Raw genomic sequence first — 27,791 nt, forward strand, 5'->3', positions numbered from 1 at the left:
AGACTTCAGAGACCGTTGCATCTTTCTTATGTGTAGTCTTGCCAGAGGTATCATGAAAATCATAGCTGCGATAAGACCCAGACTCCTGAGATACTCCTTTAAAGTGACCAAAATCTGACTGGAAAACTCTTGGTATAAATTTAAATATCTATCTATATATATATATATATATATATATATATATATATATATATATATATATATATATATATTTTTTTTTTTTTTTTCTTTTACTGTGGAAGAAAAACTCTTTGTACTGAGGTGACTAGCAGACACCCTAGGAACACAATCCTTTGTGATGACGTCAAAAAAGACTTTTGAATATTCTCTTGGAATCTCAGCTTGTATAGGAAGTTCTAAAAGCTTTATTTCTGTCAAGATAATACCTGAGACTTTGAAAAAGACTCTGCAAAGATAAGACAGTATTCTAAATACAGAAAATGTTGATAATCTGTACCCTGCAACAGGCATTAACTGGAGCAAGACACTTTGTGAACATTCCTGGAGCAGTGGATAGCCCACAGGTTAAGGCAGAGAACTGTTAACATAATCCATTATACAAAACGTTAAGAAACATCTGAACTCAAATGAGGAAGAAGGGTAGGAGATTGTGTAGTGAAAGCATTTTGAACTTGGGCACTATCCCAAACTACTGTAGGAAGAAAAGATCCAGAACTAGTCTCCAGGCATTTTCTTATGTTGACACCAGAAACATTCTTGAATAAAAACTTCTTCCCCACTGGGAAGGATGAACCATTTATATTACCCCCCAAGAAAGCATGTGCTGTAGGACAGGACAGAGCAGAAGGGTTTGGTCTGGTGGATGTGGAATAATTCCCTGGAAAGGAGGGATTTCTTCCCACATTCATCTGTACCCCCTGCTGAATCGGTCTCAGAACCCATACAGTGAATATAAAAAGTTTACACACCCCTGTTGTGCTATAAAAAATAAGACCACAATAAATCATTTCAAAACTTTTCCCACATTTAATGTGACCTATAACTTGTACAATTCAATTGAAAAACAAACAAATCTGTTAGGGGAAAAATATAAAAAAATACAATAAGTTGGTTGCAAAGTGTGCACACCCTTAAACTAATACTTTGTTGAAGCACCTTTTGATTTAATTACAGGATTCATTCTTCTTAAGTAGGACTCTATCAGCATGGCACATCTTGACTTGGCAATATTTGCCCACTCTTCCTTGCAAAAGCGCTCCAAATCTGTCAGACTGCGAGGGCATCTCTTGTGCACAGCCCTCTTCAGGTCACCTCACAGATTTTCTGTTGGATTTAGGTCTGGGCTCTGGCTGGGCCATTCCAAAACTATAATTTTATTCTGGTGAAGCCATTCTTTTGTTGATTTGGATGTATGCTTGGGGTCACTGTCATGTTGAAAGGTGAAATTCCTTTTCATCTTCAGCTTTCTAGCAGACGCTTGAAGGTTTTGGGACAAAAATGACTGGTATTTGGAATTGTTAATAATTCCCTCCACCTTGACTAAAGCCCCAGTTCCAGCTGAAGAAAAGCAACCCCAAAGCATGATACTGCCACCACCACCATGCTTCACCATGGGGATGGTGTTCTTTTGGGGATGCGAAGTGTTGCTTTTGCACCAAACGTACCTTTTGGAATTGTGGCCAAAAAGTTCAACCTTGGTCTCATCAGACCATAACACAGTTTCCCACATGCTTTTGGGAGACTTGATGTATTGTTTTGCAAATTTTAGCTTGGCCTGGATGTTTTTCTGTGTAAGGAAAGCCTTCTGTTCTTGCAACCCTAACCCATAATCTAGACATATGGAGAATACAGGAGATTGTTGTCACATGTAGTATACAAGTACTTGCCAGAAATTCCTGCAGCTCCTTCAGTGTTGCTGCAGGTCTCTTGGCAGCCTCCTTGACCAGTTTTCATCTTGTCTTTTCATCAATTTTGGAGGGACGTCCAGTTCTTTGCAATGTCACTGTTGTCCCATATTTTCTCATGACTGTCTCCACTGTGTTCCATGGTATATCCGATGCTCTGGAAATTTTTTTGTACCCTTCTCCTGACTGATACCTTTCAACAATGAGATCCCTTTGATGCTTTGTAAGCTCTCTGCGAACCATGGCTTTTGCTGTAGCAGGTAACTGAGTAAATGTCAGGAAAATCCTACTGGGATACTGAACTTTATTTGGGGTTAATCAGAGTCTCTTTAATTGATGGCAGGTGTGTACCCAAGAAGACTGAATGTTGTAATTAAATCAAAAGGTGCTTCAACAAAGTATTAGTTTAAAGGTGTGCACACTTATGCAACCAGCTTATTATATGTTTTTTTATTTTTGATATTTTTTCCCCCTAACAGATTTGTTTGTTTTTCAATTGAATTGTACAGGTTATAGGTCACACTTAAAGGTGGGAAAAGTTTTGAAATTATTTATTGTGGTCTTATTTTTATATCACAAAAACCTGACATTTTAACTGTGGTGTGTAAACTTTTTATATCTACTGTATATCAAACATTCTGTTGCTAAACAAAGAAATGGAGATTCAGACTTTCTTTCAAGGGAACATTCTTTCATTCTGGAACCTCCTTGACATTGTTTTTTAAACAGCTGCTTGCTAGCAGTTTGCTGAGACTGTTTGTTTTGTTTCATCCCCTAAATTGGATGAGGGAGAAGAAAAACCCTTGGAAAATATAGGAGGAGGACTGAAAAATCTGAGATATTCCCTGTATCAGCTTATCTGTCTCATCATATTTGTCAATAATCTCTGCAGCAGATGGACCAACAATTAAATCAATACCCAAAGGTGAATTTAAAATCTCATGTTTTACTTCCTCTAGATGTTGAGAATACAGCCAGTCAAACCTCCTCAAAACAGTACCACAGTTAACAGCCCTGGCTGTAGTATCTGCAGAGTTATAAGCACACTTTAAAAAAATGAGTAGTGACCTGAGAAATAGAACAAACCAAATCACACAAAGAGGATTGTTCCTCACAGGAAGGAACTGCAGATAAAATGTTCCTCATAATTTCATAATTAGTCAGAATAAAAAAATGTAACTTTTCAGCCTGACACTTCAAAATTCTAAAAATTAAAGTTGCAGAAGCATACACTTTTTCCAAACCTCATCAATTGTTTTACCATCTCTGTCACAAGGGGAAGGATTAAAGTTAACAAAATGCTTGGCAGTAGCTGGATTGACTATAGTTATAGCTGCTGGGTCAGGTCTGGAATGAATGAATAGAAATTTGAAAGACTGAGAACTTTGTAAATTCTATCTGCTTTCTTTGGTGGAGCAGGCTGGCTATCAGGGAACCACAGGCTCCAAAGCTGGTAGCACTGGGATGGTGGCAGGTGGTTCTGGGAATTCCAGTTGTAAAATTTCATATTCTGAAAGGACTGCGAAATCTCAGTGTTATTCCTCTGAAAACACTAGCACATTCTGGAAATAGGCACACAGAAAGAGAATCCCTGATAGGGAGAGTCAAACAAAAATACAGGCAACCTTATGTCCGTGTAGCAAGACTTAGACCAACAGTAAGCCAAAGACCGGAAATCCTTTAACGCAAAAGTTTAATTTTCACAGAAACAAGCGTTTTCGCCGTGACCCCTGTCACAGCTTCATCAGAAGGATACAATGGAACAGTTTAAAACACCCTTTTAAGTAACAGAACAGGAAGTGAACAAATAATTACATTTCCTGTGATAACTCATTAATATAACTAAAATAAAAACCAAAAAAATCTTATTCTTGCTTAACTACATCATAAAAGAAAATATATATTTATAATTTAAAAATTAGACATAAAAAACTTGTATTAAACAATACATAAATATATACACACACCTTCAGTATGTATGTTCCCAGAAATATAAGCAATTATCTATAGTAACTCTTTAATTTTAAAACTGTTGATATATTGCAGTTTTCATTAAGGCCAGGCGGCCTAAATGCATCCAAATTTAATTGCCATAACAATTCTACATTTTCGAGAATCATAGGGGTTGGGCCACCACGAATATTTGGAACAACGTGGTCAATACCCATAAAATTAAAGCTATGGCCTGGGTTGGTATCTACATGTTTGGCCAATGCATTTTCTAATAAGGATTTCTTTATTGCATATAAATGTTGATAAATCCTTTCTTTTAGCTTACGGTTTCCTATGTAAAAGGATGAACAACAGTTACATAAAGCAATATAAACAACCGATTTAGACTCACAGATAATTTTATGATGGATAAAAAACTTTTTCCTCCTTACTGTAAAAGAATTGCCTGTTTTCAGAAATTTACATGTATTACAAAAACCACATTTAAAAGAACCCGTGGTTCTAGTAAAGTCATGTGAACATGCTGTATGTTGTAGTAAATCTTTTAAATTACTGCCTCTTCTGTAAATAACAGAAGGGCGCACACCTAATTTGTCAATTAAAGAAGGAGAATTTATAGCTAAGGGCCAATTTTTTTTGCAGGAAGGATGTGCAGTACTATGGAAGATTTTAGACTTGAATGTCTATTTCTAAAAAAAAAAAAAAATTTATTTACCAACAGAGGTTACCCCCTACCACTAATTGATGAACTTATTCATGAAGTCGATGCTAAAAGGGTGAAAGGTGTATATAAACCTCTGCTTGATCAATATAATTTTGTTGATCCAACTTCTGACACTGAATTTATTGAAAATGACAACTGTATTATTTGTGCAGAACCAAATTTCTCTTTGAGTTTTATCACCCAATATAATTTAAATTCAACAAGTATCTGGGCTATTATTTTAAAAAATTGGCCCTTAGCTATAAATTCTCCTTCTTTAATTGACAAATTAGGTGTGCGCCCTTCTGTTATTTACAGAAGAGGCAGTAATTTAAAAGATTTACTACAACATACAGCATGTTCACATGACTTTACTAGAACCACGGGTTCTTTTAAATGTGGTTTTTGTAATACATGTAAATTTCTGAAAACAGGCAATTCTTTTACAGTAAGGAGGAAAAAGTTTTTTATCCATCATAAAATTACCTGTGAGTCTAAATCGGTTGTTTATATTGCTTTATGTAACTGTTGTTCATCCTTTTACATAGGAAAAACTAACCGTAAGCTAAAAGAAAGGATTTACCAACATTTATATGCAATAAAGAAATCCTTATTAGAAAATGCATTGGCCAAACATGTAGATACCAACCCAGGCCATAGCTTTAATTTTATGGGTATTGACCACGTTGTTCCAAATATTCGTGGTGGCCCAACCCCTATGATTCTCGAAAATGTAGAATTGTTATGGCAATTAAATTTGGATGCATTTAGGCCGCCTGGCCTTAACGAAAACTGCAATATATCAACAGTTTTAAAATTAAAGAGTTACTATAGGTAATTGCTTATATTTCTGGGAACATACATACTGAAGGTGTGTGTATATATTTATGTATTGTTTAATACAAGGTTTTTTATGTCTAATTTTTAAATTATAAATCTATATTTTCTTTTATGATGTAGTTAAGCAAGAATAAGATTTTTTTGGTTTTTATTTTAGTTATATTAATGAGTTATCACAGGAAATGTAATTATTTGTTCACTTCCTGTTCTGTTACTTAAAAGGGTGTTTTAAACTATTCCATTGTATCCTTCTGATGAAGCCGTGACAGGGGTCACGGCGAAAACGCTTGTTTCTGTGAAAATTAAACTTTTGCGTTAAAGGATTTCTGGTCTTTGGCTTACTGTTGGTCTAAGTCTTGCTACACGGACATAAGGTTGCCTGTATTTTTGTTTATTTCAACAGTTTATTCACTTCTCATAGTTTGATAGGGAGAGTCAGATAATGTGCTCATCTCAGAGTCTGAATCAGAATTTTGAGGAGAAAAATCTGTATTTGTCCTACCACATTCCTCTTCAGATTCAATTCATTGAATTTCTTCAGGATAAGAGTAACCCCTTTTTATCTTATCAGAAACCACCTGATAAGAATGGTCAATAGCCTGTACAAGACTCTGAGACAGACCTAATAAACCACTCATGTCCATTGAAACTGGAGCAACAGAAGATCTATACTGAGCTTTCTGTTTCTTTTTGACAAAAAAATTAGGGCATAAGGGATTTTAAAAGAAGCAACAGCTTCCCCAGGGGATGGGTACAACATTCTGATTAAGTGGGGTGGGGGTGGGTCTTCCCTGGGGTCTATATTAGAACATCGAAGTTTCAAAACTTCGAATGTTCTAATATCGAGCCCTATTATGCGAAAGCTAAAAACATCAAACACACAGAACAGCAATTTTTTTCCTAGGGAAAAAAATTGTTGTTCCAAAACACATACACACAACACAAGCACACCAAACAAACAGCAATTCACACACATACACCTAAAATCTTACACCTAACCCTACACTAAACTATACACACACCCCTAACTATCCACTTACCTTAACCCAAACCCTAACCCTAAGGTTCATCACTATCGCACACTTACCTGACCTGTGCCCTAACCCTAACTCACCTAACCCACCCTAACCCTCACGTCCACACAATCACACACATACCTAAGCCGTACCCTAACCCTAACTCACCTAACCCGCCCTAACCCTCATGTCCACACAATTGCACACATACCTAACCCGCACCCTAACCCTAACTACCCTAACCCGCACTCAATCGCACACTTACCTGAACTTGACCCGTAACTTTCCACCACAGCGCTGAAAATACCGAAGCAACAGAAATGGACAACAAAATTCTTTCCCTAGGAAATAATTCAGTTTTCTGTTGCTTCGATATTTTCAACTTTCGCGTAATAGGGTTCGATATTACATCATTCGAAGTTATGAAACTCCGATGTTCTAATATAGACAGTCTTCCCTGCCGCTTGTCCCAGTAATAACAAAAGTGTTTCTCCTTTGCCCACTAAGGAGAACCCAACAGTCACACAGGATGTGGATAACCTCTAGTCAACAGTGGCTACAGAGACAACACCAGAAGCATCCAAGGAAAAGAGACAAATGGTCTGAGGAAACAGCTTTGGACACAGCAGAGTCAGTCACTTGCAGCTGAGGCAAATTGCTAACTTCCTTTGATGGCAAAGACTGTTTAACTTATTTTTACTTTTGGGGCTGGAAGAAAGTTTGACTGTGGGATCGGTATTTTGCTGCATGGTGTCCATTTCCCTGGGAAACTAACCAGCACAAGGCGATAAAAAGATAATAAAAAATTCAAAAGTTGTATTAAGTCACTTTTCCCAGTAAATAGTGATGTAATACACTTTACCATAGTGAAAAATTAATTTGAACATAGCTTCTCCACAGAAAAGGGTTTTAGAATATCTCAATCAACTTTTAAACTGCTAAAGTGAAAAGTACTCTCCTGTTGAAAAGTACAGCAAAGTTGCATGACAATCACTAAAAACAAATACCCCTAGCTTAAGCGATGTAATACACTTTACCATCCTGAAAAATGAATTTGAACATAGCTTCTAAACAAAAAAGGGGTTTTAGAATATCTCAATCAACTTTTCAACTGCTAAACCCAAAAGTACTCTCCTGTTGAAAAGTAAAGCAAAGTTGCATGACAATCCCTAAAAACAAATACCCCTAGCTTAAAAAGTACTTTCCCACACAAGAAAGTACATTTAAACAGTAGAAATAATTTGTTGAAGGTTTCACAGAAGGAAACTTATCTTCCCAGCAATGAAACAGCTTAAGCCAACCTTTGATCCTCAAAAGTCCACAGAGGAGTGTGCTCTTCGGCGTCAGGAAAGCTCCGAAAGCCTTGGCATGCAAACTTATCTTTTTAGTCAGCCCTGCTTGAGCTAATGTCTGAGTATGGGGAAGGTGCCCTGGTGCTTTAGAAGCTGGCTGGCTGTTGTATTCTATGCAGGATATAACCCTTATAAGCTTAGGCTACTGTAACAGTGATAAGTATTAAGAGCCTATCCTGATACTGGCTTAGATATGTAGTTACTGAAAGGCATTATTAAGAAAAAAAAATCATGATTAAGGAGAGAAAATTCAGCCTTATTTTTCTTTCAAGGAAGAAATAAGTTGTGTCCACGGCTTAATGTTCAAAACTGAAAAATAATAGACCACAATCAACTACAAAAATAAATGTTTGATAAAATGCATGGATCACATGTGAGAATAACAAAATGCAATGAAAGAACAAGAAAGAGATACCATGCTTTGGCCCGGAATGTGAATACGGAACAAATACTGCAAATATGGACATTCTTCAATGTGCACCATAACAATCCAAAAGTAGAAATGCTAATGAATCCAAATCCAAACCATGTATAAAGCAGAGTTGATAAATTATTTGTTCCAATGCCAATGTATGCAGTGTAGCTATGTACCTCATATGAATGATTACTGAAAGTTGTCTGTCATAATCAAACCGAGAGGTACAAGTCAAAGTGAGATCAGTGCATTAAGGTCCATATCTCAAGACAGGGAATACTTGGTCTTCTAATATATGACAACAGTTTACAATATACAAGACATGAAGTCAAGAGATTTGTGCATGAATGGGAAATCAAATGTAAAACATCCATGTCAAACTATCTGCAATCAAATAACTAAAAACAGTGAAGAATCTAATGGGAAAGAGCTGAATCCTAAGCTAAGAGGATTGTCATCTGGCGATTCTGGAATATAATAATAATCCATTATACAGTCTCAATTTCTCACCATCTCAACACTTAATGGACATACGGTTGAAAAGCAGAGTTTCTACTTTAACTGCACTGCTGACTTATGAAAACTGTATAAAGTAGAAAAAAGGGCAGGAAAGAAATCAGAAAAGACAAATACTTCTATGTTATAGACTGCAGAAGACTAGCAGATTTAAAGGCTGGAGACAAAGTGAAAATCCAGAAGCCATGGGAAAGTTCACAGCGTGAAGCTGAAGTAGTGGGCAAAGCTACCAAAATGAGATTCTATACAGCTCATGGGTAAAAATGTTAAGCAGTACAAAAGACGTTTCAGACATTCATAAAGAAAAATACATTAATGTTAAAGGTCCAAGATCATCAAGAAGAATCTGAAGGATTCAACCAGTCCTTTTAATAGAAAGTAGAGACTGTGAGAAAGATGACAGCCAGAAGCCTCACAAACAGAGATTTCTGAAGTTCTGTTTTTAAATGAAGCTGTAGTGCAGCAAAATTGTCCCAAAAGGAAAATCAGACATCTGATGCAAACAGCCTATTAAGGTCTCCAGATATGGAAAGCAGCTAAGAAACGTCACAAATATGGACTATTCTAAAGTTAAATTTGATTCTAATAATTAAAAAAGTTACAGTTAATGAAAGTGTTTTGCATGCAAAACATTTGCGCTTCATGGTATGCCTAGTATAATGTTAATTCAACAAATGACCGTTGTAATGTAATACATCCAACCTACGGACACTAATGTTTTTTTTTTTTTTTTCTTAATAAAGGGGGAATCTTACATCTGGGTATACTCCAAGGCTAATGAGTTAGATAAACTGACCAGCATATCATGCGGCACACAGAAATTCGACAGAAATCTGCATCAGAGTCTAATTATTCATTCAACGAAGGTTCAAATAACTGCACCTCTGTGGGTTCTTGCTGCCACTATGTCCCTCAAGAAATAAGCAAAGCCTCTCACCACTTTCAAGGTCAAGAGTGAAACTGTCAAAAATAAAAAATAAAAAAAAATGAAATGCTCCAACAGTAACAATGAAAAAATGCCAGTATTCAATTTCACTGCCAAAGGAACTAAGAGATTATTGGACATCTGGGTAAAAAAAGCTGCTTCTAAGCAGTCATAAGACTCAAGTGAAATTGGAAAGTGTATTACCTCTGCTCCTTGACCTACAAGTCTTCTTTTTCCTGTATACTTTTCCTATACACACACACACATACAGACACTCAACACAGGGTATGCACACATTTCTTTTTTCTGATCAGAACTAGTGCAGCTTTCTTTCTCTTTCAAGATACTCCTTAATAACATCATGCTTAATGGAAAACCATTAATTAAAATTCTTGCAAAAAATGTTAATAACCAAGCCGTGGTCTGCTCCCAGACAGTATACACAGACATGAAAAATGTTCTTTCTCAGCCAAAGGTTTCTATCAGTAAGGCCATTTGTTGAAGAGAATCTTAAACATTTTCATGATAAAAATTAAAACAATTGAAAAAAGACAGAACTGTGCACAAAGACAAGCTAAGAATAATTTTAACTGAATCAGAAATCAAATGATATAAAAAAATGTTAAAGCCAAAAATTACAAGGACATCAACTAACACTTCACATTTTGCAGGAAGGTACACCCTAATCCTCAGAGTATCAGGAATAAATTACAAATGTAAAGTCAACCCTGCTAACTCATGGGTGCTCCTCTAATGACATTAATGGCATGGGATGTCAGATGAAGACTGAATGATCTTTTAGGAGACTGAAAATTTTTGACACGAGAAGTGCCCCCTCCATTTGAAAAAGCAGGGCTGTTCACTAAAAACAGACTACTGACCAAAAAGCCTACAAAAAGTTAAATGATTCTACAAATATGAGAAAAAAAGGCACACCAAGGAAGGTCTTATTCACGGCAAAAATGTTGATTAGACAGATAAATGCAAGGGTCTTGGTTCAAGTAGTGTTGTCTGCCTTGGTTGAGCAAGTGTTTTGTTTCAAGTTCTGTCAAAAACAGCTCAGTAGGGAAGGATGGAATTGAAATAACTCTCCTCAGGAAATCAGAGGTATTGGAGCCTGCAGGACATAGTTAGCACTTTAGTGTGGGACACACCCTCTGAACTCTTGCTAAGTGGGTATTTAGTTCAAGCCACTTTGTGAACCTACACATAAGCAAGTCAGAGATTAAGAGTAGGAAGCGACCCCTCATCACTGCTGTGTTCCCACGAATGTCTCCACAGCTTCACTGTTCATCAGATGACACAGTATATTTAACTAGAAACAGTGCTGTATAGGAACTAAGGAGGTGGTAGTTAGCATAGATGCTTGTTGACTGGCAAGGTTAGAGATAAGAAGTGCACTGATAAAGGTGCCTAAGAAACAATGATGCAAAACAGTTAATGATCTGTGTTCAATAAAACAAAAATGCAGGTACTTGCTTCTCCAGTTGTACAGTCAGGAAAGCATACTGTTATATACAGTAGGACTTGCTCTCAGTTAACAGTTAACCTAGCATGGTTCATGAAATAAGCAAAAAACAAAACTGCTATATATCTGAAGTGAAAATACTGAAGCATGACTGCAAAGTAGATACTATCAACAAACCTAAGGTGTTCAATTCGGTTACCAGTATAATAAGGGATGGTATTTAAAACGGATCCAATCTGCGGTGGTGGTGCTGCGGTAGCATTGTCGCCTCACAGTAAGACATTGTCCTGTTCGATTCTCAGCTAGAGTGTCTTCTGTGTGGAGACATGCGTGAATGGGCGTACCTTTGTTGAAGGTTGTGTGTCAGGGCTGGCAACTTGGCACGTAAAAATCTACTGCCAATCATTAGCGGACCAGAGTTCCGCTGTGGCGACCCCTAACCGCAAAAAGCCGAAAGACACAACAACAACATTTAAAACTGATCCAGTCATTCTTACAATTTATATTCATTCCTTTTTACGTGTTTAAATGGAGGTAAGACTGGTATAGAAAAATAAAAATGATGGACACCAAAAATGAACTAAAAAAAGCACAACAACTGGTGCAAGCAGTGTCACAGTAATAAACACTGCACTGTAATTCTTTTCCTGGAAATTGTTAAATGTATTAAATGTCATCACAAAATACATCACATGATTAAAAAATATAATACCTTTGCAAATGGAGATGAGAAAGATCAATTGCAGTGTCTGGAAAACTGAATTCTTCATCCTCATTACCTTCACGAGCTTCAGTCTTTGAGATTAGAAATTCTGGACTTTCACTTGATTCACTCTCTTCCTCCACTATATCCTCAAGTGTGACCTGCTTTTCTGTTCCCAGATGATCAGAATGCTTCATTTCCACTTCTGTAAGTTCTTCGCTTGGGCTACTATTGAGCTCAGATTCTTCCATTTCGGGTTCTTGAAAACTCTCTTTTTCCTCTCGGTCTTCATCACTACTGCTGCCTTCCTCTGAACCTAGGAGATAATTTTATCAATATTATAAAAGATAAGCTTAATCTCCGCAGTACAAATATTTTATAAAGTTCATTTCAAGATCAAATCATTCAACTCTACCTAACATGAGAGAAACTACATAGTTTGTGCTACAAAGTAAACTTATATTTACATTTGGGTTAATGAAGCACTTCAATTTCCTATCTGCTAAATCAGTGGGCATGCAAGCATCTTATGGAAGAAAAACTGTGGCAGGGCTAGTCACCCAGCAGTGTGTGAACACTGGATCTAGAGGATGGCTGCTTTTGATGTGACACTCTGGCCCCATGTGCAACAAATGGGAAAAAAGGGGGTAACGGATGGATCAATCCAATAAATATTATGTTACTCAATAAGGGAAATCAGTTTATGAAAAAAGACTTTCAATCTACGTAGACAAACAGCTGATGGCCAGTGGTACAGCAGGATGCCACTCTAAAATATATTGTAGTATGCAGTGCCACTTCTGAATGAGATTAAAAGCAATGTCAAAACTTTTTCACAGAGCAGTAGAAACTCATGACTGGACTCTTAAAAGAAAAAAGCATGAAAAATAAACAGAAGTAAGGTTATTTTCAAAGTCTGGATCTTAAGTTTTCCAGAGAACTCAATGCCCCCCTTTGGGATATATCACACTACATACATCAAACAACTGAAAAGACTACATCAGTCCCTAACTAAAAAGAACACAGGCTTAAAAATCATGGGCTACCAGGAGAGATTGGACCCTCTATCCCTTTAATTATTATTTATTTAGTAACATACAGACTCCCTAGGGGCAATATGTGCCTCACGTATTAAGCCAAAAGGGATCTAATAGTACAAGACGCCTTAAACCTTCATAAATCAGTGTTGCAAATACTAGGATTTGAGCTCTAAATTTACCAAAGTAAATAAACAAAACGAGGTGGAGACAGATTTCTCACGTAGCTCCTACAACTTCTCTAGAGCATACGTCTTCTCTAAATACAGGACTACATTTCAATATCACCCTTCAAAAGGGAGCTAGATAGATGTATGGGTATTCATAAATTCAACCTTGGTATGACTGGCCTGTCTATCCCTGAAAAGGGAGTCAAGATCTAGGGTGGGTACTGGCAAAGTGTTAATGGCCTCCTAGCCCAGCTGCCTTACATTTTCTATGATTTCTATTGTCTTCAAATACATCTGCCAGTAGGCTATAAATGATACTGCTCAATGACAAGCATAGAGAAACATGCATCTGGAAAGTTTCTCCCTGGGTCTCTGCTGAAAATTGGCTTCATTCCAAGTTGGACTTCCGTGGTTAATAAATGTTAAATAAATAAATAAAATTGTATCAGCAATCTTTGACTGGGGGACTGCCATCTTATTTGCTATAGGTCAGCCACTGACAGGGACGAAAGGACACTGATAGAAGAGGTATTTCTCTACATCACTCCGTCTCAAAAAGAATACAATGAACCTCAGGGCAAAGAATACATTAAAATAAACTAAGAAACTATTATAACAACTGAAACAACCAGCAGTATTTCACCTTCACTCCTTTTAGGCAGCAACACCTTTCCAGTGCCAGACATAATTCAATTTTTGTATTTTAGCTTGAAGAACAATTATGGGCAGCTGCCTGGGCCAAGAGGAATATTAGGTATAAAAGCATGCAAATACATTTTTGATAACAATTAATCACAGTTAATGTCTCAGAAATTAAACAAAGTTTGTCCATTCATAATATGGCTATATCAGGACTTTGCATCAGTCGTTACACAGAAAAAAAAGAGTGTTTAGCCGGATAAAGTCATTGCTCAGATATCAAGCTGATTTAAGTACCAGAATAAAAGATGAGATTTTTTTCAAAATGTGTTGAAGCACTGCAATTGTTAAAAGTAAAATTACTTGTTTTGTTTGTAGCTGATAAGATGTTGGTGGATATGTGACAGCAGCTGGGTATGAATCTAAACTCTCCTGCAAGGGTGAGGAAAGGGACTAGTCCAAGTAAATATGTGATGGTGCAAATCTCTTTTTCTCTCATTTTGCCTCCACTGTCCCTCTATCCCTCATACTCAGTCAGGCTATTTGATTCCCATCATTAGGGTGAGCACTGTCCAGGAATGGCCATCACTCATACAGCAATCAGAAGCACTTCAAGATTTTTTCATATGCTGCCCTATTCCCTGCATGAATCCAGCTAAATCCCAAGGAAGGAACATGCAATGGACTGCAGCAAAGGACAATGTCTCCTCACTTCTGCAAGGGGCATTCCACCCAGACCTTACTTTTAATGCATGAGTGTTTTTTCCATAGAATCTACCAATCTGCCAGGGAAATGACAACCCAAGTGCACTCATCCATTTCTATCCCCCAGAAAATGTGAGTGGGTCATGCCCCTTTCACCCCCCAAGCTCTTCTAGTAGTTTTGGGGCTGCTAATCAAACCCTACTTGCCTAGATCACAGTCAGATCTCCATCCTTTGTGTCATAGAGCCAGGCTATGGTGTAAATTGCTATACCCCCTTCTGATTACAGTCCTGTAAAATACATAGCATCTCAGCAAAGGCAGTTTTAAATGGTCAAAACAAAAAACTGAGGAATACATCTGTGACGCAGCTCTTTTCAGACAATCCAAATACAAAGAAACGGGACCAACCAACTCAGCTAAAACAATAAAACTTTAATTTAGGCTAAGCGCTTTCACTCCAGGTGGCATTTCATCCGACCAAGTTACAACAATATAATTAAAATAACCTATTTATAGCAAACATTCAATCATAAAAAGGTCACATGATTTAAGTGCCAGTTTTAAAGGCACAACATCATTCAAGCCTGAGCGCTTGTCAGCCTGCATCATTATCCATTTAATTTCAGCATACAGTAGCCTCCCTCTTATCCAGCCCCTCTTTAACCGGCCATCAACTTTCTGCTGTAGCCCTAGCAAAAGACAACAGAGAGGAACAACACTTCCGCCTCATCTGGGCTAAATATACCCAGACATTTGAGTTTCAGACTTCATATTCATTAGAAAAATGCATACTAACACAAAGCCTATTATTCTAGCTGATTTATAACCTCTAAATGCTACTTTGTATGCTTTTTCTGATTAACCAGCTATTCATTTATCCAGCCTAAGGTCTGGTCCCAGCAAGACCATTAAAGAGGGAGTCTACTGTATTTACAAAATCACCACCTCTCCAACACCATAAACTTAGATACACACGTATTCCGACATAAACTAATATGTTTTGCAAGGGTATTTGTTGTTTACCCTTGTGTAAATCATATAAATGTTCAAGAATATGCTCCTTCAAAGACCTGTTCATTTTCCCTATATAAAAGCAAGAACAAGCAATGGAGGACAGCAAATAAACTAAGTCAGTACTTTTACAATTATCATAGAGTTTAGGTGTGTAATGAATACCAGTGTCAGGGTGGACAAAGTAATTCAACGGTGAAAAACTTACAAGCACTACAGGTATGACAAGGGTAAGTCCCAATACATTCCAACAATTTGCTAATGTTCTTCTTCTGTTGATAGCATAATTTCTGTTTAAGGGATCTGTACTAATTAATTTTATACCACACAAATATGATTAAATATGACTTGTGCAGGGCTGTTATAGTGAGGAGCTCAACATGTTGACTCTATATATATATATATATATATATATATATATATATATATATATATACACACACACACACACACACACACACACACACACACATATACTCAAGTATATTATGACTATAAAGAATAACTGAAGCTAAGTTTGACTGAAACATCAAACAAACTTACTGGCAATTACCATCAATTGCAAATAAAATCAATGAAAAAAAGAAGTCGCACATGTAAACCAAAAGGTTACATTTGTGATTATTAAAAGAAAAACAAGAAACAACTTTTATTTGGAGGTTTCACCCCGACACACCAGAAATTAAATATACTAACTCCAGGGCCACACAAATTCAAAGAAAGGGGGAAGGCTCCAGAATTATGGATTGGTCTATCTAAAGAACTTTGACTGTTACATAATTCAATAAACTATATCACACTGATGAAAAATATCAGTGTTTCAGCATACAATGATATCACATAAAACCTGAATATGCAGAGGGGCTCCAGAGCAAACCTATGCCAGTAGCTGCAATACTGCCAAATTTTAAAAAGGCATTCAGTATAAAATGGAGCTATTTATGGCATATCTTCGCTCAGTTTGGGATACCAAGATCCTTTAATATATGCAATCACTGCTTTGTATTATTCGTCTCTACCACAGATTTTACTTAAGGATATATAATAGGTTCCTTTCAAGTTACATAAAGGTTCTAGATATGGCTGCCTATTCTGTCCCATTCTGTTTCTTCTGGTAAAATAACCATTTGAGTGTTAAATGAGGAAACATTCATAAAGGGGTGGACATTGTTTGGGGCTAAAGTTATATTTTTTGCAGATGATTATTTTGTTCTGTCTCAAAATCTTAACAGTGATGTACCTAGACTAGTGGAGAGCTCAAGCAAGAGGTGTAAATCCTCTGCCTGAAGGAAGAGAACAAAGAAATATTCCTTGTAAATGCAGTGGTGAGGAACTTGACATCAGGGCCAAACAGGATTCTCACTGACTGGCCCACTAAGTCTCCAAAGTATTTGTAGGTATTATTTCACACCAATGTTTACAGAATAACAGATATTACAGTGAAGGCCATATGGTCATGGGCTTACATTCTGGTTCATATTGTGAAGCTGACAATGTTTCTTGCCCTATGTTGCTGTCTATATACCAACATATTCGGCTCATTTATTCAGAGCTTCCTTGTGCCTGGCTTGGACACGTGACTGCAAGACTTGGATTGCTTCTAAAATCATATGGCCTACAAAGCTGATATAAGTATATGTTTTTGCACTTGCTCTGTTTCAGTGATGTTTAACACGTCTGTGCTACATTTATTTATTTGGTTGAATGTGTTACTGTTTTTCAGCCTGCACTTGTTACAGAAACTCTATTGGTTTGTTACTATAGAGCTCTTAGGTTCTTTTAACAATATTTCGATATTTCCTAGCCTCCTCTGGCACTCCAAAAGCCATTCTGAGTGAATCTGTCAAATATTTCTAGGTTTTGCAAAGTTTTTCTGTCTTGGGAACATTTTACAGGGTTAGTGAACTTATTTGAAAAGTTTGCCTGATATGGCGGGAATTTGGACTTCTTTTAAGTATCCGTTACTGCACTTGAGTTTAAAGCCAGTTTGTTTTACATTGGAAGGCTTCTTTTGCACTTTGATGGGAGCAGAGAGCTAAATTCAACCAAGCCATGGTGGGAACTACTAGACAATGTGCTTATTGTATTTCAATCTGATCTGCCTGACGGTTTAACTTTATAAAAAACATTCATTCTGCTCGTATAAAATAATTAATTTTTTGTGTGATTGTGCTCATTTATTCAGAGCTTCCCTGTGCTTGGCTTGGACACCCACGATTGCAAGACTTCAATTGCCCCTAAAATCATCTGGCCTACAAAGCTAATAAGTATATATTTTTTTCACTTGCTCTGTTTCAGTGATATTTATCACTTCTCTGCTGCGTTTATTTATTTTGTTGAATTTATCAGTTTTTAATCCTGCATTTGTTAAAGAAATTCCATCTGTTTGTTACTGTACTGCTCTTAACTTGTTGTAACAATATTCTAATATTTCCTAACCTCCTCTGATACTGTAAAAGTTGTTCTAAGTGAGTCTGCCAAAATATTTCTAAATTTTGCAAAGTTTTGTGTGTTGTAAACATTTCTCAGAGTTTGTGAACTTATTTGCAAGGATTCCTGATACTGTAGGACTTCTTCTGTTGAAAAGCATTTGTTACTACACTTGAGCTCAAAGCCAGTTTGTTTTACATTGGAAGGGTTCTTTTGCACTTTGGTGGGAACACAGAGATAAATTCAATCCATCCAAGGTGGGAACTAATGGCCATTAGCTTACTGTGTTTTTATCTGATTGCTGTGAGGGTTTAACTTTATAAAAGTCTTTCATCCTGTTTGTACAAAAGAATGAAATATTTGTGTGATTGTGCTCGTTTATTCATAGCTTCCCAGTGCAAGACTTGGACTGCTTCTAAAATCAACTAGCCTATAAAGCTATATAAGTACATCTTTTGTACTTACTCTGTTTTAGTAACATAGGTTCATAGGTAGGTACTAAGCCTAGCCAAAAAATGTACCCTGGCTTTCGCCACCCAAGAAAATTATTTTCCTGTGCCCCTGTCGAGCAGAGCCACAGAAGTTATCCCCCGGGGTGAATTTCCCATTTCCCATCCAATCATCAAGATTTTTCTTGAAGAGTGCTAATGAGGAGCTCTGTTTGACATAGATAGGTAGTCTGTTCCAGAGTATGGGAAGTCTCTGGGACAGGAATCTATCCCTCCAGCATGTTCTGTTTATTGTGGTGACAGGGTTTAGGTCCCTAGAGCGTGTAGCTCGGAGGGATTGGGATTTCTTTAAGTGGAGCATGTCCAACAGCTCTGGGTTTGACATAGCTTTGTATGTTAGACAGAGATCGCCCCTGAGTAGGCGATATGCGATGGAGTAAAGCTGTAGTTTTTTTAGATGGTCTGCATAGGGCATTTGTTTGAGGCCAGTAATCCTCTTTGTGAGGTATTTCTGTGGTCTTTCCAGTTGTTGTAGATGTCTTGTGAGGTACATACCAAAAGGGGCGTTGTACTCTATAAAGGGTCTAATGAGTGATGAGTAGAGGGGAACAATGACCTCTTTTTTTTCTGGATGAGAATCCTTTTGTGATGAGATGAGCCACGTAGAAGGATTTCCTGACCACTGTGGTGATGTGATTATCAAAGGAGAGAGTACTGTCCACCTGTGTACCAAGGTCTCATCACATTTTTGGCATTAAGTAGACTACCAGCTATGTGGTAGTTCATGGGTACAGAGTTTTTACCAAAGGGGATGACAATATACTTTTTGGCATTGAGCTTCAGGCCATGGCTTTGACACCAGGTATCTGTCTCAGTGAGGCCCTTTTGTAGTTTTTCCATATCGTTAGGAGTTTCGATTATGGTGCCTAGTGTGCAGTCATCTGCAAACTTTGTTAACCAAAGACCTTCTGTGTTGGCCTGCACTTCAGAGAAGTAGATACCAAACAGGAGAGGACCCAGGACTGAACCTTGTGGTACTCCACTTGTCACTGGTCTGCTGTCAGATTTGGAATCCACTACTTTCACAGTGTGGGTTCTGTCCATGAGCCAGTTGGCAACCCATCTTGTGACATAGGGATTTATACCTAGTTTAGTGAGGTTATCTATAATTCCAGAGTGGGGGATGGTGTCGAAAGCCTTGACGAGATCTAGATAAGCTGTGTGAACCATTTTACCCTCATCTATGGCTTTGGTGACTGCTTCAAAGAAGTCAATCAGGTTTAGGAGATATGATCTGCCTTTTACAAATCCAAACTGGGTAGGGTCCAGAGTTTGGAGATTACCAATGTCTTTGTTTATGAGTTCCACAATGATACGTTCCATGGCCTTGCAGACCAGGCTCATCAGGCTAATGGGGCGGTAGTTCCCAGGGTTCGTCGTGGCTCCCCCTTTGTGGAGTGGGATAACCAACACGGTGCGCCATTCAGTGGGTACAAAGCCTGAGGAGAGGCTATGATTGAACATGGTACTTAGGTAGGGTGCCAGTTCATTCTGTAGTTCGTGTAGAACGCAGCCTGGGATATTGTCAGGTCCCATGGATGCTGTGTTCTTGGCTTTGGAGAGTGTGATTTTTACCTGTGCAGCCGTGATTATAGGAACTTTGCATTCTTCCAGTATAGAGATGGGCCCTCTAGGGGGGTGAGAGGAGGGTAAAATTAGCACTGAACCTATCTGCTAGGATGTTGGCAATATCAGTTGGTTCTGTATATTTAGTGCCATTGTGCTGTAACTCGGAGCAGATCTGAGTGTTCCCATTTAGATTCCTGACATAGCTATAGAATGCTTTGTGGTTGTCTTTAGAGTCAGTGGCAATTTTGTTTTTGTAACTAGCTTTGGAGGATTTTATGACGGATCTCAGCTTCTTACTGAGGTTGACCAGGGAGTTCCTCCAGTCATGGGATTTTACTCTTTTTTGCAACAGTTTCTTTCTTCTGTTGTAGAGTTTGTTTATGGCAGAGAACCACCAGATTGGCTTCCTTTTTTTGGAGGATAACATCTTGGTTCTATTAGGGATAGCATGATCCATGCACTCGTGTAAATGCTTATAAAGTGCATTTGTGTAGGATTTGGCAGTCATACCTCTATTGTCCGTCTGCATGGGTGTCATGAAGTTTGCCCCTTCTGTCTTAAGAAGTGTGAAGTTGGCTTTGGAGAAGTTTTTTACAATGGTTTCCCTAATTGAGGGTGGGATGTCTAGGCTGATTAGCTTGTTGTCGGATCTGACCAACGAGGAATTGACCTCTGGTGTGGAACACCGGTTTCCCATGTTGGTAATGACCAGGTCCAGGATATTGCTGCCCCTGGTGGGAGTGTGAATAAGTTGATCCAAGGCATTGGAATTTATGAATTCTAGAAAATGTTGAGCAAAAGAGTTGGTACATGAGTAGTTTTCCCAGTTAATGGTGGGGTAGTTGAAATCGCCCATTATTAGGGTGTTGGGTTGTACCCTAATACTTTCCAGTGTATCAAGAAATGAGGAGTGTGAATCCTGGGGCATGGTGGGGGGTCTGTAGCAAGCTACAATTTCGATTGCAGTCTTGCCCAGAGTTAGTTGCACTTGGATAATCTCGGATGCATTATGCTGTGCAACTAGCCTGGAGGTGTGGATATCCTTAATGAATATAGACACACCTCCGCCTTTAGTGCTTCTTTCTGGGTTAGGTGGCCGAAAGGTGTATGAATTGAAGCCTGGTAATGCAGGGGTGCTCTCTGGAGCTTTGAACTAGGTCTCTGTCACTGCACAGATGTCAATGTTCTCCATTTTAACGAGTGCCTCGAGTGAGTGCATTTTGAGGTTTAGACTTCTAGCATTGATTAGCATTACCCTCAGATTTTGCTTGCTTTTAACACTGTTTGCTGCATTAATTTATTTGCTTGAATTTACCACTGTTTTTCAGTCTGCACCTGTTAGAGAAATTCCATCTGTTTGTTACTCTGTTGCTCTTAGGTTGTTTTAATAATATTATGTGATTTCCTACCCTCCTCTGATACTGCCAAAGCTGCTCTGTGCGAGTCTGCCAACATATTTCTACATTTTGCAAAGTTTGTGTGTGCTGTAAACATTTCTCAGGATTAGTGAACTTATCTCCAAGAATTCCTCATATTGCAGGACTTCTTACCTCTGTTGTAAAGCATCTGTTACAGCACTTGAGCTCAAAGCCAATGTATTTTACACTGGAAGGGTTCCGGTGGGAGCAGAGAGCTAAATTCAACCAAGCCAACATAGGAACTACTGGTCGATAGCTTGTGTTTTTATCTGACTGACCTGAAAATTTTACTTTATAGAAGTCTTTCATCCTTCTCATATAAAAGCCTTGCATTTGCACAATACACAAATGTGGTTCCTCATGTTTACGCATAAGCAAACCTCTCCAGTTTAAAATCTTCTATAGGAAACACACTTCATAGTCTCCTACTGTTCACAACTGTTCAAAGAGCTGCCAGTTTGTACAGAAGGTGGTACCATTGCTGGTTATCTAACAGTATACTAACAAACATTCTCACTTTGACTTTTAAGTGACTCCCCTTACTCCTTCCTATCTGGAAATAGTGTTTTCTTGCCTTGCATTGCATAGGAGAGATTCAGAACTGCTGAATCTAGACTGCTTGGTATCACTTAGTCTAATACTTGCCATCTTATATTAAGAGAGGCACACTGCACCCTTGCGGCAGAAGTGTGTAGGTCAGGACCCATTTGAATTGTTGGGGACTGCTGAAGAAAGGCTCACTTTGGGACTTTCCCATTGGTAGTTGCATTAAAACTGTTTAAATTTGCCTGTATATAAGCCTCACATTCACACTGGTTTGTGCTCAGTTTACCAGAGCTGCTCAACATTTGGCAACTTTAGCTAGAGGTCTGTAGTGCACCTGCAGTGAAATCCAAGGCATCCACTGAAACAACAAACTGAAAAATAAGTACATTTTAAGCCAGGCACTGGACTTTAACTGTATTTAATTGAATTACTGCTTCGTTTTTGCTGCTTGTAATGGCTTTTTACTCTGCACCTTGAAATTGTGTTTCATTGCCTTATATAGCATAAGATAGATTCAGACCTACTGAATCTAGACTGTTTGGTATCCGTGAGCTCTTAAACCAGCCATCTTACTTTAAAGGGCCTCCCTGCACCCTTACGGCAGAAGTGTGTAGTTCAGGACCCATACATGAGTTTGGGAATTGCTGGAGAAAGGCCCACTGTAGGGTTTTCCCATTGGTAGTTGTGTTAAAACTGTTTAAATTTGCCTGTATATAAGACTCACATTCGCACTGGTTTGTGTCCAGTTTACATGAGCTGCTCAACTTTTGGCAATTTTAGCCAGAGGTGTGGAGTGCACCTGCACTAAAATTCAGGACACCCACTGAAAAAACTGAAAAATAAGTATATTTTAAGCCAGCACAACAGTTTGATAACTGTATTGTACTGCACTGCGGCTTTGTTTTTGCTGTTTGTGACCAAGTCCATCTAGCCCACTTCCTTCCCAAATACCACATTCAGAAAAATCCTGCCACAACGGATGGGCAGTTTCCCATCATTTCTCCTGCCAGCTTGAATGATATGGGTATCTTAAAGCAATGGAGCAATTGCTTTACGTATACTGACAACCATTTACTCCTAAAGTAAGTTAACACCCTACGTGAGCAATGCAAATACACTGTAGAACTGGAGTCAACTCTCTCTTACGTAAAGACAAACTAGAGATCAGACAGGTTTGTCAGCACACATGCTTAACCTCTCACACAAACCTCACCACGAACAAAATAAAGTCATGACACACAAACCCACATACATGGAGGTACTCACTAAAAGCTTACCAAAGGAACAGAGATCTGACAAAGGCACATCACCAACACTCACCACTATGCATAAAGAAACCACCACACACACACACACACACACACACACACACACACACACACACACACACACACACACACACATCAGTGTCTCAACAAATTAGCCCCTAAGGCAAAACATATCAAATGTCTTGGTCATAGCCGACTCCACAGTGATACACACAGATGTCCCCCACATCAGACTGGGCAAGGAGGTCAAGGTCAGCTGCCTATCAGGTGCCAGGATCCGACAAATCATGTATGCACTCAAGTCACTCAGCAACAAGTACCGTTATGACTCTGTTATAGTCCATGTTGGAGTGAATGACTTGAGACATACCTCTCTGGACTATATGAAGAGAGACATGACAGAACTCTTATGATTGTATGTTCTAGACAGGTATGTCCCTAGCCCTAAACAGTATCCTATCCTCACCCAGGATGATGTCACCATATAAACAAAACATGACTGACTTCAACAATTGGCTCAGATTCTGATGTCAGTACAGGAGGATTTAGTATCTGTCAGCCTGGGAGGATATGGTAGACTGACCTCACTGCTTTGCTAGAAATGGTCTGCACCTGTCCCACCCGAGGCTTTCAGATACTGGCAAAGGCTCATACTTCCCCACAGTGCCTTTTTTATGAAATGTCATAACAACAAATTTTCCAACATAACAAAATCTATTTGAAACAAACTCAGGGTCGCGCTGCTTAGTGCTTGGAGTTTAAACACAAAACTGCACTCCCTGGAAGCACTCCTGACCTTGGAGGATGGTAACATCTGTGCAGTTACAGACACATGGTTCAAAACGTGGCTGAGAGCACACTGGCCATGCAAGGCGACAATGCCTTCCATACATTCAGACCTCAAAATGAGCGTGAAGGAACCAAAGATGTAGGGGTATCCATCTTCATTAAAACCAAATACACTTTGAGTCTTGTCATACAACATGACTCTTTCAAACTACTTCATGTCCAGTTAACTAATGGGAAAGTACTATACCACATCATTACTAGCTATAGCTCCCCCACCATGAAACCAGGATAAGCACACCACCTACCTCGATTTACTGGAATCCCTCACCATACAACTCAACAGCTTAGTCATGAGAGAGATTACAACTATCCTTCCATAGACTGGGGGACATATACGAACAAAAATATGCTTGCCCAGAGGTTCCTGAACTTTGTTAACATAAATGCTCTGGAATAGAAAACCTGCAACCCCACTAGGGGCTCTAATATTATGGACATAGTACTCACCAACATGGGTGTTGCCCTCCCTGATTAGGTCAGACCACAAATCAGTCTCATCAAAAAGTATAAAAATCTTCAGCAAAGCTAACTACAGCATACTAAGCAATGGTATAAAAAGCTTCATACCACCCACAATCACAGACACTAATGATCAAGTATAAACAGCTTATATAACAACAGGAAGAAACTACTGTTCTAAAGCAAGATGGATATTGCTCTGTAGAGGAAGCCCTCTCTCCTATGCCTAAACAGGAGAATTAGAAATATTGTAAAGTCTTCTAAAGTGAATTATAGAATTAAAATCACATCCCTACCCAAGGATAATCATAAAGCATTCTTTACCTACATCTGCAGTCTAAAAGGGAATGCCCAGCTACGTGCTGAACTGGTTATAGATGGGATCACTCATACTACACCAGAAGATACTGCAAAACTATTAGCTGACAGATTCAGCACAAACTTCACCCCCCATCCGCACCTATTCTATCCCAAAGCATACCTGACACCAGCCATCTGCCTAGTATCTCTAGAGAACAGGTCATTTCTGTGCTCACCAAGGCCGAAAACATGACCTCAATGGGACCATATAACATCCTAGGTTGTTTACTAAGCAATCTAAAACAAAACCTAGTGGACCCACTTGGCGTTCTCTTTAATCATAGCTTGAGAGCTGGCTATGCTCCTGTAGAATGGATAACAGCAACAGTAACCCCCTGCACAAAGGTGGGGGGCATAAACTGACCCTGGTAATTACATACCAATAAGTCTAACCAGACTCAACTGCAAGGACATGGAAAGAATTTTCATGGAGCTTATCTACCAGGAGGTGGGTGACCTCCAAATGCTGGACTAAATCCAGTTTGGCTTCATTAAGGGTAGATCATGCTTATTAAACCTGGTATAGTTCTTTAAGAATGTCACCAAAGCTATGGACAAAGGTAGGAAAGATAGTGCACACAGCTTATCTTGACCTTGCCAAGGCTTTCAAAACAATTCTCTGCTCTGGCATCATTCAGAAACTCTCCCAGACAGGGATTACATTACTAGATGGGTATCCAATTGGCTCACTGCAGAACACACACTATCAAAACTGGTGACTTCACCTCCACCAGTAGGCCTATCACTAGTGGAGTACCACAGGGGTCTGTGCTGGGCCTCTCACTGTTTGGCATCTACTTCTCACAAGCCCAAGCCAAAGTAGACACCTTTGGCTTACAACGTTCACTGATGATTGCAAATTGGGATCAGTCACTGAGTCCCCCAGCAATATCAACATATTACAAGAAGGGCTAACACAAATGATTGATGCCAAAGCCAGTGTGTAAAATGAAATGCAAAAAAAATGCATTATTCTTCCCTTTGTCAAAAAGGAATTCCCTACAATTTACAATATTGACACCACCCCCCTGAGTTCCAACTCAATGGTGCGAAACTTAGAAAAAAAGCTTGATAAATGTGAACTTTGACCAAGTTTCCATAGTGGTAAGGAAAGCCTTCTACATAACGCACCTCATAAGCAAGGGCATAGCATCTCGGTTAGGGGATGTTATAACTTCATTGTATTCGACCCTCATCAGACCACTAATAGAGTATAATGCACCCTTTTGCATGTACCTGACCAGACACCTGCAGCAGCTGGACAGACCTCACAGGTTTCTCATTAAAAAAATGCAAGGACTCCAAACCCATGACCTATGTGGACAAGCTGAAACCCCTGTCACTTTACTCTGTATCTTATAGGCTGCTGAGAGGTGACTTGTGCCTGGCCTTTGGGGCAATCTCCAACCCTGCCTAATGGAAATGCTGCACATCCCCAAGTCAAATGGCTCAAAAGTCACTCAATCTAGGGATCTCAACCTAGCTTGTGACATTAACAGATCATGCTGGAGAGACAGATAGGTCTCCCAGAGACTGCCACTTCTCTGGAATAGACTTCCCTGTCCACGTAAGACCGAACTCCTCACTGACCCTATTCAAACACAACCAAAATAACTGAATGTCAGACTGCAAATTTGCCTCTGCGGTGGCACCCATGTCCCTCACTGACAGGGGTAGCCAGTGTTGATCACAGACCCACTCTGTTCAGAAATTTGTTCTGTGAACTACCCAAAAAAGGACACACAGGGATACTTGGGATTAACATGGTTAGGCTTGTAAAGGCTCTATGGCCACTAGCCCAGTATGATCCTATAAACTTGTATACAAGCTTCTCCTTCCAATACTCAACTACAGAAGTTAAAGAAACTCAAATTTGTTGGTGTGGGACAAGAAAAGAAAAAGGGTTCAACAACATGCACATAAGACGCATACCTCGCAAATGGACTTGGGATTTCTGACTGGGGTGTATATGCTACTGCATCTATATTAATGCAGCTTTTTGAAGAGGATAGGAGAATTAACTCAATTTGAGTGAAACTTCAAACTATCATATTGAATAGGTCTACTTGTGGGTTACAGCCTGGTATAAAGGGAGCTTGCCTAAGCACCTAGGTAAGTGAGCCCACTTTTAAGGCTGTAAAAGAACTGTATAAGATTTATCACCTTAGTATTAACCGATGGTGGACCATGTTCAAGAGACTAGGTGCAGTTTATATAATTATTTGTTGTGGTTATATGATGTTTTACCGTGCTTATATAAAGGTTAGGCTATTTGCTTTACTTATCTGACTCAGTACATAAACCAAGAAAAGATCCTTCAAAACCACTGCATTATTATCCCATCTCTCTTTTAGACAGAAATTATAAATTAATTTTTCAGCTCTGTGATGTAGATGAATCAAGCCCTGGCTATGACCCAAACAAATCCAGTTCACACAATGGCTCAGGAGCTTAGCTGGTCAGGGGAGGGTAGAAATGAGCAACTTATGCCAGCTTGCCCATCCTGTAGTACAAGTGTTGTGGTCCTGTTCAGAGGACTTGTTGTCATTTAAATAGGGGCCTGTATATAACCAACGGCGAAAGATTAAGGGAGTGTAGGCTTGGCGATTTCAAGCTGGTGACTGCAGGCCTTATAAGCCATGCATTTGGGAGCACTTGCATGCCAAGAGGAGTGTAGAGGACACCCCCATAGTAATGCGGGTGCACATATCAGCTACCAGAGTGAGGTTAGGCCCCATCCTAAAAAAACAACCAAAATACATGCTTACATTTGCCTATATAACTTCTTTGTCCATAGACTGCTATCACCCTGGTGATGAGGAAATAATGGGCAGTGGCAATGGATATATGGTTGGCAGGCAGAGAGGCCATAAAAAGCGTACAGAAAAAAGAAAAGAAAAAAACTCTTTCTCTCTTTGGTCTCAGACTATGGAGCATGTTAAACAGATTAATTTTCCTACATCAAACTGGTTTTATTCTGCAATACAGCTCAGTACTATAAATTTTGGAGAAAGACATTAGCTTGGCAAGATAGATACATCTGCCATTAGTTCATATCAATTTAG

At 38.8% G+C, this 27,791-nt stretch overlaps 1 protein-coding gene across 1 annotated transcript in view; it reads right to left on the reverse strand.

Annotated features, from left to right (window-relative positions):
* Nucleotides 1-27,791, reverse strand: part of NEMF (nuclear export mediator factor) — a 1,922,187-nt gene that overhangs the window by 521,383 nt on the left and 1,373,013 nt on the right. Inside the window, exon 23 of the mRNA XM_044074284.1 lies at nt 11,766-12,072. Within this exon, the coding sequence (XP_043930219.1) occupies nt 11,766-12,072 (307 nt within the window). The remainder of the gene's footprint in view (nt 1-11,765; nt 12,073-27,791) is intronic.

This window comes from Protopterus annectens, chromosome 6.part0, assembly GCF_019279795.1.
Source record: "Protopterus annectens isolate FY-2018-M chromosome 6.part0, PAN1.0, whole genome shotgun sequence".
Classification (NCBI taxonomy): domain Eukaryota; kingdom Metazoa; phylum Chordata; order Ceratodontiformes; family Protopteridae; genus Protopterus; species Protopterus annectens.